At 46.0% G+C, this 13636-nt stretch overlaps 1 protein-coding gene across 5 annotated transcripts in view; it reads right to left on the bottom strand.

Annotated features, from left to right (window-relative positions):
• The window catches only part of RFX4 (regulatory factor X4), a 167138-nt gene that overhangs the window by 75661 nt on the left and 77841 nt on the right, over nt 1-13636 (bottom strand). For 4 of the 5 annotated variants that reach the window (XM_082349885.1, XM_082349886.1, XM_082349887.1 and 1 more), the window contains exon 5: nt 3259-3320. In XM_082349885.1, coding sequence (XP_082206011.1) covers nt 3259-3320 — 62 coding nt within the window. The other variant, XM_082349889.1, reaches the window with a different exon arrangement.

Genomic DNA, 13636 nt, shown 5'->3' with positions numbered 1-13636 from the left:
ACTTTGATGTTTGTCAGAGCCACTTATGGAGTGTAATAAAAATACAGATTCCAAGGCCCCTTCCCAGACCTAAGGATTCAGAACAGGGAATAGGGGCCAAGAATCAGCACTGAAACGAACACCACAGATAATTCTGATGCACATCCGTTTGAGATCAGCAAGCCTGCTGGGTTAGGCCCCTGCATTACATTCCTGGCTCTATGAGACTGCCATTACCTACTATTGTAACACAGCAGCTAACAAGGTACTAAGTGCTTTACACACATTGCCCGATTTCATCTCACAAAACCCCTGGGAGGCTAGAACTAATTATTATCCCCATATTACAGACTAGGAAACTAAGACCCAGAGAATTTAAGTAACACACCCAAGATCATATAGTGAGTAAGCAGTAGAGGCAGGATTTGAACCTCTAAAAGTGCTTTTAAGCGCTGAGCCAGTGATTGTCAAATTTTACTAATAATAAGAATCACCTACAAAACATATTAAAATACAGACTCCCAGGCCCTGCTTCCAAAGATTCTGATTTAGCAGATCCAGAGTAGATTTTTACGATCACATGGCAATACTAATGTAAGTAATTCATGGACCTCACTTTCAGAAACGCTGTACAACGTATTAACTACTCTTTTCTACTCATGGAGATATGGTGGTGTCAGTCACGAAATAATACAAAACAGAAAGCAGTCTGAGTTCTGGGAGAGGCTTCCCAGGGAGAGGAGAGCTGAGCACAGGTAACCTTCCCTCTCCCCGCTCCCCCTTCACTCCTAATACCATTCTGTGATACTTCTGCTTAGTGGGCATCTCGCCTCTATCTGAATGCCTCCTGGGATGAAGCACTCGGACCCTCCGAAGGTAGCCCAGTTCATTTTAGGTCGGTGTAGTGATCAGAAAGTTCTTCTTTGTGTTGAGCTGATCTCTGTCTTCTGCGCCTTCTACTTCCCAACTGTCATAACTGCCTTTCCACCTGGAGGGCACTCCTTTGGTAGTGGGGGCGGGGGGCGGGTTCCATTTGCTCTGGAAGCCCCTCCAGGCGGGAGGGCAGTTATGACACGCCTCCCTAACTTACAAAGTCCCCCCTTACACTTTCTTAAGATCAAGCTAGTAATAACATGTTCATATCAGACCGCTTCTTGATTTTTCAGACTGTATGTTGCTAGAATTGGCAACTGCAGTGAAGCCAGTGCTCTGACCACTTCTCAGTTTTCTGTTTCAGGTCTGTAAGGCACGTCAACACACTCTCCATCAGCCCCCTGCCCCCCCAATTTATTCTGTCAAAGTAAATTTGCTGAGGGATTTTCTCTATAAGGCCAAGTGGCATGTTGGAGACTAGAGCTTCTTATTACCTTTCAATTGGTTGAAGGTGAGACCAACCTTGGAGGATCCTTATGGAGAGGATACAATGAAACTGAATTTTTAAAGAAGATATTGCCCAATTTGCCAACCTCTAGGTTAAAGAAAAAGAAAACAAAAAAACAAAAGCAGGCTCTTACATGTAGACAGAAGGAAACTTTCTCCAAACTTATGCAGGATGGGAAACCATGCTGTTCTATCTTTACTACTTTTACTGCCTGTCTTTACTATCTATCTTTACTATCTATTTGTACACTTTTATCTCAGAAATGGGCAACAATGTATTGGAGCCAGTGACTCTAAAAAGACCATAAGCTGGAGAAAAATAATTCCTTTCCATTCATTCAATAGTCTTCCAACCATCCTCTTCTCTGTGATTTCCCCTTGTGTGCCAACCACTGTGCTCACCAGCAAACAAATAAGGAAGAATCTGGGTTTTCTACTCTATACTCTTACTAGGGCTGAAAGCTCATTTTTAAACAAATACTGGAATTTTTCATTATGAATGAGATTTGTTCATCAGAGGAGTCACCCTGAAAAAATTATTAGAAATTTATTCCAAAATGTCCCTTGCTCAAAAATTTTCTGTAAGTCTCTTTGGAAATTGCCCCCAGAGCTTCTGAGCCACATGAAAAAAATGAGTCTCGTCTATTTTCAGAACTTTACTAAAAAGGGTTTCCCCCAGTTTGATCATCCACTTTCCACTTTCTTTACCTAATTTGGCTCCAAAGTTAAACCCACCCTTGCAGGATGGGAATGTGCTGCCTGGGGATGGCCGGGGTTAGAGTCGGGGGGCAGTATTGGACATGCTGCTTTTGAAACACTTTTAGTGACAAGTCTTACAAGTCCTATGTGGTTGTTGTCTTTTAATAAAAAGTTTCATTATTTCATAAGTCAGTATGTGTTGATCTGCTACTCAGCATGGTAAAAACGTTTAGAAATGCTGAATAAGGCCCCCTCTAATGGAATCACGGTGTACAGTAGTATAATAAAGGTTCTGACAAGTCCTGCATAAAGGAACCTGTTTAGCTCAGTGCTTACCAAACTTACATGGCCAACAGACCTTCTTCATGGAACACCTAGTCACTTCCAACAGTTTTTTGAAACACCCTTCGAGGCAAGTCTCTATAAATCCAGATTTTAGTGAAGCCTGGGCAAAAAAGGCAGAGTCCCTTCCCATTGACGCTCACCTGGGAGACAGGCATCTACACAGCCTCTCACTCCTCGGATCACCTCCTCAGTAAGCCCTTCCAGGGCTACCCTCTCTAAACCAGGCCAACCTTTTGTTATTCTCTAGGACAACCCTCTTCACAATTTGATGATCTTTTTTTGTCTGTCTTCCCCTGGAGAATACATGTTCCATCCAGTAGGGCGGAAACCTGTTTGCTCGTGTGTCCCCAGCACTTAGCACCATTTATCTGACATGCAGAAAATGTGAAGCAAACATTGGCTGGTTGGTTGGTTGACCGAATGGATGAATGGGAAGCAGTACACCCTGGGTACCACAGCATGGCTGAAGCTTTCCGCCCCATCTCCCTTGCAGGGATTGGTACAGGGTTGCTTCTCTGGCAGACTGGATACTGTCAGAGTAGAGTTTGTTGACCAAAACAAGCCAAGTAACCTGGAGATTGGTCAAGAAACCACAAGGCGCTCCTTTTAAAGAATGCCCAAGACTCTTTCACAAAAACAACTAAAGGCAGGGTGGCACCATGTCGGATTCCTTAAAGCAGCTGGCCTTTTGGACAGCCTTTCTCTCGGGGCTCCTGGGAGAGGGGGCCACTCTCTCCAGCCACAGACTTCCCCCGAGGCCTGCGGACTGAGCTCAGGATGAAAGGCCTGGGGTCCGGACCTGACTGGAGGCCCGTGGACGTGCACTCTGCAGGTGGAAAGGCTGTCGGTGCTTACTTGGACTGTCCTCGGGTCCCGAGTCTTCTGGTGGTTAACTGAGGAAACTGCTGCCTTATGATCTGTAAGTCAACACAAGCATCAGTTACGCACTGGGAAAAGCTGGGAGCACAGTGACGGAGTTTACAAACAGCAATCTAAAGAATGAAGGAAAACATACACCCTTGGTTGCGATGACTTATTAGGAGTCCAAGAGGAACCCCGAGAAGACCACTGGTGCTGGGGACGCCGGGGGGGGAGCACCTGAGTGACGGTGGGGCTCTGGATCCTCAGCGGGGGTCTCACTTGGCCGCTCTGGGCTTCACCCCCCTCCTCACAACGTAGGCAGTGTACGCTTTCATCCAGAACATGTCACCCCTGTTTACAGCCCTCCAAAGGCTTCCGCTGCACCTGGAACTCACCCCCACCTCAGCCTCTGTAACCCGGTCCCTGCTTACCTCCTGGCCTTCCTTCTCCTCTGACTCTCACCCTTCCTCACTGGATACCAGCCACACTGGCTTGCTTTTTATTTTAGTTTTTCCCTGTTCCTGAAACATGCCAGGCTTCCTCCCCCACTGGGGGCCTTTGTACTGCAGCTCTCTCCATGAGGAATGCAATTTCACCCAGATCGTCACAAGATTAGCTCCTTCTCCTACAACATTTGGGCCTCTGGGCAAGGTCCCTCTGCCCAGAGGCCTTCTCTGACCAGCGGGTGCAGAGCAAACAAGCAGCACTCCCAGCACGCGACCCTGCTTTCTGTCCTCCTCTCGGCACTCTCCGCAGTTGTCTCGCTCGCTTACTCTCTGAGTGCTTATTTCACATCTCCCCCGACTTGAACATAAGCTCCACGAGAGCAGGGACCTGGCCCAGGTCACATGTGAAGAGCTCAGTCCATGTTTGTTGAATGAAGGCATGAAGCCCGACCCCTGGCCTGGAGAATACCCTTTACTCATTTGCCAAGTGGACGACGCTAAGTGCTGCTTCCCAGGACAACCACGTAGATCTGCCAGAAACCTAGGAGGAGGGGCCGTCTGCCAAGGTGAAAACACAACCGATGGGCCTCTTTCTTGGTGTGTACAGCGATGGTGTTTGTGAAGAGGCAGTACGGTAGAGGGGTTCTGTGCAAGGGCTTTGGAGCTAGATTACCTGGATTAGATCCAAGCTCAGCCATTTGTTATTCCGGGGCCCTTGGGCAAGTTATTTAACATTCAAATGACTCAGCTTCCTCATTTGTAAAATGGGAATGATACCAACCCCTACCTCAGAGAATTTTTGTGAAAATTTAAAACGTAAACGCATGTAAATAATTAGCAACAGTGCCTGGCACTTAGTAAGGGCTCAATAAACGTTGCCCATTATGACCAGTGATTATCCTGATGACTCATTCATTCCCTTTTATTACCAGGGATGTTTAAGTCTAGCCACATTCTTCTAACTCCCTTCTCTTCTAATACAGCATGGAGCAGGCAGGTGTGGTCAGAGCGAGGGAACCTGCACACCGTCCTTCATAAGAGATGCTGCTGCTGATTCCCCACTGGCAGGGCATGAACTACGAGCACCTTCTCAGAGGTGGGGAGGAATCTCTACGATCCGCTTACACCCTCTTCCAAGCCTTTCCTGATCCCCTGACCAGGTAAGAGCTCTTCCTCCTCCAAACCGCTGCACCTGCTGCTTCCAGTCTGTGACCAAGTTCCATCCTCCCTCTATCGTGAACATATCCTGATTCTCCCCGCATCTCCGTCTCCACCGGCCCCAGGGCCATAATCTCACACCTGGGTTGCTGCAATGGTCTCACTGCCCCTACTGCCAGGTATGCCTCACCTCAACCACTCCTTCATGAAGACTCCAGACAAAGTCCAAACCCACCAGGTCCTGCCTTCATTCCAGCTCACCTCTCGTCCTCCTCCTCCTCTCCCAATCCCATGAAGTATTGAAGGATATTACCACACTTTAAAAATGGGCTAAATTGAAGAGCCAGAAAAAGACCTTTGCCTCTTTCTTCCATTTGAGCAACAGGCTTTTTCATCTATCAAATGGGGATAATGACGCTTTTTCAACCTATCTTCCAGGCTTACAGCAGGAGTCAAAGGAGTTAGGGAGTGCACCTAGAGCTTTGTCAGCCAGGAGGAGGAGGAGGATGGAGGGTAGGAGATCCACCCCAGTGGAATTTCATTGGCTGGACGGGTGGAGAAGAGGGACCAGCTGCCAGGGAGGGGCCCCTCTGCTAATACGTCTCTGCCCCCCCTTGATGTCTTCCAGGATCATCACCCTTTTCTAGCACATTCTCTTCATCGACAGAGGTATCCTTCAATCCTTTGATGGCTCTTCAGAGGATTCTCAGAAAACCCAGTTTCCAGGCTTTTGTGGTTATCTTATGGTCTCCCAAGCAATATATTTGCGGGGTTAGAATCTTTCATTCCATTTGTGAAAATACTTTTTCCCTAAAAATATTTGATGGCCAAATCCTCTCCTCCTCCTCCAAAAAGAGAGAAAGGTCACTTCAAATAAAGTACGAAGAGGAAAGGAAGCCTGTTAGGAGTTGGGGGTGGGGGATGGGTGGAGGCCCTGCTGCACCACATCGCTCTCTGCCCAACTGGAGGTCAAGACTTTTCCCACTCTGAGCAAAGAAAGCTGTTGCAGACAGCACCTCCTCCTTCCAGCCGCAACAAAAACCTGTGGGAAGGGAGTTTGCTTTTTTTTTAAGTGTTTCTTATGGGCTGCAAATTACAAATTATTCTCTTTGCCTTTCACCAAATAATCAGCTGGTCCCTGAATCTGAAAGCCCAGCACAATTTAGTTTGAGTCTCAAAATGCAGGGTCGGTTCAGCCCTGCTAAGGCTGTTCAGCTTTTAATTTCTGGAGCAAGACTCAGCAAACAGTCAAACACTTTTGTGGAGCTGTGAGAGTTGAGCTTCACTGTTTGATAAATGGGCAGACGGCAGGCAGCCCCTCTTTCTTTTTTTGTATGGATTCAATGAAGCCTGCCTAAAGAACACCACATGCTGTTCTAGCTACTGATCTAACATTCCGCAACATCCCAGCCTTCCAAATTCCCTTTAATTACTCAGGAATCCCACCCTCTGCTCTTTCAGCCTGGGCAGACGGGGCTGGGGTCTCCATGGGCCAGGGGTGGGACGCGGAGAAGCTCTGGGGAACCAGTCTCTCCGGGGCTGCTGGCATTCTTTTTTAGGTGGTGGTCGGGTTATTCATCTCTTCCGTCCGTTCTTCTCTCCATTAAACACGTGGCTCCAGGTGGAAGGAAACTCAGCACGCAGGCTACCCTGACATAATTTTGTGGTTGTAGTTTTCTAAGAAACATGAGTGAGTTTGGGGCAAACATTCCTGAGATGGCATCTTCAAACCACAGGCCTCATTTAAGATAAGGAAGGGGAAGAGTGAGAAGAGGAACTGACACCCATCGGGCATCAGTAGGCACCACGCACTAGACAAAGTATTTTACTCTCGGTATTAAATTTATCCTAAAAATCGCACTGGAGGAGAATACGATGGTCCCCGTTTCACAAATGAGGAACTGGGGTCTAGGGTGATACAGGCCGCTCGGATTCACAAATGCCAGCGAGTAGAAGCAGCAGGGATCCAGTTCCACTGTCTCCTGGTCATCACTGTCACCAACACCCAAGGGAGCCAGCAAGTGTCCACTGACTGTGCATGAAACCCTCAGCATCCTCTGTGGGTGTCACCTCAAGAGACACCTTCAGAGCCACACAGCAAAGCCACTCGGCCTCATTACTCTACAGAGAGGCCTTGTTTAATTTTGACCCCAAGTCGTATGGTCTTGATCCAGCTTGATCTCCAAACTTAGTCATCAGGGACGCTCTGAAAAAAGCCTTTTGGTTGTTCCCAAAAATTCAATCCACCCTCAGTAGGCAAAGATTTGCCACCAACAAGAACTGATCCAAAAGAAGTTCCAGTGTCATGGAATAAGTGGATATTCTCCCACACTCTGAGGGAGACAAACTCGTGTATACAAAGAATCAAGTATGCTTAAGACAGTTTTAAAACAAGAGCTCCTGGTCTTATTTCAGAGGTCATTTGGGTGTGGGAAAAAGAAAAGGGGCTTTTCAAACAGCAAGAAATTATAAATTCAGTACAATGGCAAGTACTTGTTCCTTCTCTTAAAAAACACACACAACAATTTTTTGAACAAGAGAGAGAAATGGCTAGGGAAAGAGGTTAAAGGGATTCTAATTGTCACAACTTTAAGTCTGAAAGTGGGGTACTCACTTTCTTTATTGGCAATAGACCTTGCGCCTTTTTCAAAGAAGAAAAAATAATTAAGCCTGGTAGTATGAATAAGTTTTCCTAAACACTTTACCTCAATGCTACCATCTTGAAATGGGTGTTTGCCAGAGTAATTTTACTATGCTGGTATAACTCTATCCATTTAACAATTTTGGGGGGAGTAACACCTACTGGGTGCCAGGCACTGGAGGTTGAGGTGGGTTCCACCCCACTGCAGGTTCCACAGGAAATTCCACAAAAGAAATTTTTAAAAATTACAAGAAATTTACATCTAGAGCAATGAGACAGAAATGGAATTTCAAATTATGCATACGGATTGATGAAGGATTCCGAGAAAACCCCCATGGCTAGAAAGGTAACAATCTGTTGCCCCCTGATAAGTACCGTGGGTAATAATTCCAAGAAGTCCAAAAATCCATATGTGAGCCCAGTATTGTCCTTGGGATGATGGGATGATGTGTCATGTCTGTGACTGTGAGAATAGACAGTCATCATACACCCATTTAGCTAGAATGTGGTGAGTTACATAAGATAGAGGTTAAGTCAAAAATGGAATAATTCTGAAGATGATAATACGAAAGGGTGAGTGTGGCGATGGTAGCATGTGTGCAATGCGGGAAATTTTTAGAACAATTGTTCTCAAAATTGCTCAGAAGGAAGAGCAGCTAGAAAGGTTGAAACATTCATATGTTAGTGATGATATATTAAAAACATGATGTATTAAAGTCATGAAATGTTGCGATGGTAAACTGAAATCATAATTATAGCTAAAGTGCATTGAGTGTTTATACTTACCAGGCACTGTGCTAAGGCAGCCCTTTTAACAGTCATTATCTCAACAGTCCTCAGGTGGTTGGTACCATGTCCCCATTTTACAGAGGAGAAAATTGAGGCTCATAGCTATTAAGAAATCTCCTGAGTTCACACAGCTGGTAAATGGTGGAGCTGGGATTCAAACCCACACAATTTGATTTCTGAGCTTTTACACTGCACATCAGTAAAGACGTGTGAAATAACAAAATATGGAATCTGGTGTGAAATCAGGCATTCTGACATCACAGCAGATACTAAGGGTTAAGAAAAACATATGTAAGAATTTAAAGTAGAAGGAAACTGTCCATGTGCTTAATTTTTTTCCTTTGCAAATTGAAAAAAGACCATTCCTGAAGAATCCTAAAGATGCCTCAAGAGTACATTTATCTCCCTCTGTGCCCCTCCACAGGTGCGCAAACGACCTGGGGTCAGGGCAGATTGTGAGCGCTCTTGAGGAAGAGGGCAGTCATGTAAAACGAGAGGAACCTTTAGCCTTATCTCTGTTCCAGGCATATGTGGCTGACAGAAGCATAGGTCCCCAGAACACTGTTGTCTATCTGTTTGTTTCTTGCAGTGCTCAAGCATGGGCGGCGGGGAGGAAGGAGCCACATATTCAAGGAAGCAACACCCACAGCCCAAATGGCTAAGTACCTCAAGCCCTCACGGGGAAAAGGCAGGATATAAATAAATTCAATTCATACAAGTACATCTGCCGCCCCAGATTCCATTCCTCCTGTCTCCCTACCTCTTACTGGGGGGGGAGGGGGGGTCCCTGCCCAGCAGGTGGCATCCACTGGTCTCCCCCCTTCCCCTCAGATCCAGCCCTGCCACTACATGTCGGACCTTGGGAAGCCCACTCAATCTCTTTGACTTTCAACGTCCTTGTCTGGAAAATGAGAAGGTCTCACCAACAGATCTCTAAGTCCCCTTAATAGATTAAACTTATTTACATTGAGGTGTTAGTAACTGGTAAGTATTAATGAATTATCCTGCTCTTTTGTAGTTGCATCTCCACAGATTTAAACGAAAGGAACTGAGGATTTTGAGATATCAGCAAGCCTTCGGGGGAGGTGTATTTGCGAGGATAAAGCGCCTCCTCACGTATTCAAGTCGCACTGTGTCACAGCTGTCTAGTTGCCTATCCATGAATCAGCCTCTTCCTGACAAGCTCAACAAATCTTTGACCGTAAATCACGTTACCCCACACAGTCTAAGCTAGTCACTTGGTGCCACCTATGTTTCCTCCCATGGGCTCCACATTTGAGAGTACACCCTGCACTCTCTCAGGATCCTGGGTTCCATTTTATAGTTGTGACACATAAAAGGACACATGGAAAGAAATGGGTGAAGGTGATCAAAAGGGACAAACTTCCAGTTATAAGATAAATAAGTCCTGGGTTGTCATGTACAGTATGCTGACTATAGTTAACAATACTGTATCGTATGATTGAAAGTTGTAAGGAGAAGAGATCTCAAAAGTTCTCATCACAAGAAAACAAAATGTGTAACTCTGTGTAGTGATGGATGTTAACTAAATTTATTGTGTTGATCATTTTGCAGTACATACATACATCAAATCACCATGTTGTACACCTAAAACTAATACGATGTTAGATGTCAATTAGATCTCATTTTTTTAAATGAAAAAGGATACGTGGATTTCTGAAATGCCCTTATGTGGATAAAATGGCTAGTTGTCTGCCCCTTTCCCTTTCTAACCAAACTCTAATTTTTTATTCCAGGAGGCAATGGACTACATTTTCCTGCCTCCCTGACAGCCAAGGGCAGACAGTGAGACAAAAGGGAAAATCACTGGGCAGGGCTCTGGGAAAGCTCCTAAAGACAGCTGACTCAGCTGGAGTTTTGACCTTTCTCTCCCTACACCCTGTTTTCTACTTTTTGCCTGGAATATAGGCTTTGTTGTCCAGCAGTCACTTTGGACCATGAGGTGACCTAGAAATTAGAAGCCATCTGCTAAGGATGTCAGAGCACAGAGAGAGAAGGAGCCCAGGTCCCTGATGCTCTTATAGAGCTGTTATACTAGCACAGGTTACCTTCTTTTAGACTTATTCTATGTGAAGAAAAGTAAAACCACAAATTTATTTAAGCCATTGTTTGGGAACGAGGAAAGGCGTCTTTTACGCACAGCCCCAATACAATTCCTAACTGATACACCTTTTGATTTCCACCCAGGATTTACCTCATAGGAAAGGTTCCAGTGGTCCTGGAATCAGCTATCTCATCTTTAAACAGGAACAAAAAACGGCATCTAGTTCACAGGGCTGAGGATTAAATGAGGTAATGTGTGCAAAGGGCTTGGCCCAGTGCCTGGCAAAGAGTCAGTGTTATTGTCATTATGATATCTTGTTGAAAAGTGTTTCCAGTTGATATGGTAAAGATCCTCACACCTTTGTAGACTAACTTCCCCACGTGATAGATGCAGGGACTGAGGTTCAGAGAGGGAAATGGGACCTGTCCAGGGTAATACAGAGAGTAAGAGTGATAGATCCTCAAATTCAGGGCCCAAAACCTGGCGTTCTTGGAAACTCCTCGCCTACTGCACATGGTGGACCCTCAGTAAAAGTTTGTGGAAGAAGACATTCTTTTGCCTTTAATCCTCCACCGGAATGCCTGTACAAATGCATGGAAAGCAATCCAATTTGTAAGTTAGAGATATTCTCTTAGCTCAGAAATCTGAGGTCCACTTTTTCTTTCCGAAAAAAGCTTAGCTCTTGCTAAACACACTAATGCTCCATCTCTGGGCAGGTGGAGTTTTTAGTTTCCAAAAGACCAGTGGAAAAGCAGGAGAAAGAAGCATTTGGTGAAACTGAAACACTCGCTTCAGCTTCCATGGATCTCGCAAGTCTGCAGGTTCGGAGAAGGCAATACTGGGTACCTAGAGGTACTCCGGGATTGACCTGGTTCTCAGGCTGCCCTCACTCCCCACCCCGAGGAGGCAGCAGTTTCCTCCTCTGCATCCCTCCGATCCTGGGTGTTCATAGCTCAGGGGGCACACGTGCCATCTTGCTTTGCAGTTTCTCACATGCATATGCCCCTTTGCAGCCTCCTCCCCTAGAGGACTCCATTTCCCATCTCCTGAGATAAATGCATACCTAATAAATGCATACCTAAGGTTCACTTGGGTGAACCCAAGTGTTGAGGGGGAAGCAGAATGGGAAATACTGGTAGGGGGGTTCCCAGTGCCTGGAACACCCTGGGGGGAAGATCTGAGGGGAAATTTCTCAACTGCAGTGACCAGCGCACTTGACCCCGAGAGACAGAGAGGCCGAGACTTCACTTCCAAATTTGATCATATGGAGGTGTCCAGGTGACTGCTAATGACAACACCAAAGTCAAAAGGACAACTGTTTACACAAAACCTGCCTCTACACATACCGACCCGACCGTACCCCCAAAATAAGTTGCTCTGTGTAAATGAGACAGTTAAGTCCATGGACTCTAGAGCCAGACTTCTCAGGGTCACATTCTGAATCACACATCTACTTACTGGCTGTTTGACCTTGGGCAAATTACCTAACTTCTCTGGGACTCAGTTTACCCATGTATGAAATGGGGATAATAGTTTCTAGCTCATAGAGTTGTTTGGGGGATTAGACAAGGTTGACATATGTCAAGTGCTTAGAATAGTGCCAGGTAATAGAAAGCACTATGTAAGTGTTTGCTATTTTTATTAATTTTATTAAACATCTGTGAATGCTGCATTCATAATTAGACATAGCTAGACACTTCTAATATCTGTTAAAAAGAACTGTCTTTAATAAGCTTGGGTAATTTAGCTGAGTATGATGTCATGTGTAGGCCAATTCTGACATTACCTTGTGTTTGTTTCAATTTACAGTTCTGTGGCTCTCTAAACATTTATTTCACTGCTTTTGCTGGAGAACTAGGGGTATCATTTTGGAAGTGTTTTTTCTCACCCTGACAAGCCTGGAGGCACCAGTAGCAGGAAGGAAAGGTCAGGGAAGAGCAGGTCAGACCACTCTCCCCTCCTCCACTGCAGGTCCCCAGGCCACGCGTGGTCAGTCCTGAGCTGGGGGGGGAGGGGAGGAGTTTTCAAATGGATGAGAGACTGCAGGTTTCAACTAGAGCACTAGACTGGACTTTAGTGTATACAAGAGCACCTAAATTGTTGAAAAGAGGCTTGTTTTTTGGTTTTTGTTTTAACATCTTTATTGGAGTATAACTGCTTTACAATGGTGTGTTAGTTTCTGCTTTATAACAAAGTGAATCAGCTATACATATACATATATCCCCATATCTCTTCCCTCTTGCGTCTCCCTCCCTCCCACCCTCCCTATCCCACCCCTCTAGGTGGTCACAAGGCACCGAGCTGATCTCCCTGTGCTATGTGGCTGCTTCCCACTAGCTATCTATTTTACATTTGGTAGTATATATAAGTCCATGCCATTCTCTCACTTCGTCCCAGCTTACCCTTCCCCCTCCCCGTGTCCTCAAGTCCATTCTCTACGTCCGCTGAGGCTTGTTTTTATAATCAATAACCGAAAAGCTATTAAACCTGCCACAAAACCATCAGGCATCAGGGAAGGGAGTTTGGCCGTAACATGGTTGAGGAACAAAGCAAAGCCATTTTCTGTTTGCACATCACCAAGGTGGGCCTGTTCCATACCCGTCACACTCGTGGGGGCTCCTCTGGGCTTCTCTAAGAATAAGAGTGTAACACGAGGCATTCAGAGAGCTGGTCAGAACCCTCCAGCATAAGGCCAGAGCCACAGGGTGAATCCTCAGCGGAGAAGCAAGAGCGGTGGGCAGTGGGAGGTCAGCTGGAGAGCACAGCCCTTCAGCCAGTGTGGACAGAGATCCAGGGGGTCTCGCCAGAAACCCACCACTGGACCCCTTTCCCCCAGCATATGGATGACGATCACAGCACAGGACACAGATAGCTGGGAGGAGCCTTCAGAGAGCACCAACTGGTCAAAAAGGCTCCTGTTGCCTTTCCTCTAGATACCCTCCCTCACTGTCCCCCTCCCCCGACCCTGGAGGAGTCAGAAGAGGAGAGAAAGAGTCCCCCCTTCCCTTTCACAGAGCAAATTCGGAGGCATCGTGGGGGGAGGTCTGACTTCCATGTGAGATGGAAGTTTTAAATTGGACAGAACTGGGCTTTTTCATAGCTGAGAATGAGTTTTAATTATCCAGCCAAGACTGATATGATGGCTGATCACGGTCTGATGCGTGGGATTGCCCTGCGATGCTGTCAGAGGGCAGAGCAGGAAGGACGGACAGAGGACTCTGAAGGCAGCTCTTTAAAGTAAGTGAAAATACAACCAGTTTCCATTGGTACCTC

The sequence above is a fragment of the Balaenoptera borealis genome (genome assembly GCF_965194805.1).
Source record: "Balaenoptera borealis genome assembly, chromosome: 13".
In the NCBI taxonomy this organism is placed as follows: Eukaryota; Metazoa; Chordata; class Mammalia; order Artiodactyla; family Balaenopteridae; genus Balaenoptera; species Balaenoptera borealis.
This window is presented reverse-complemented; position numbering and strand designations above follow the sequence as displayed.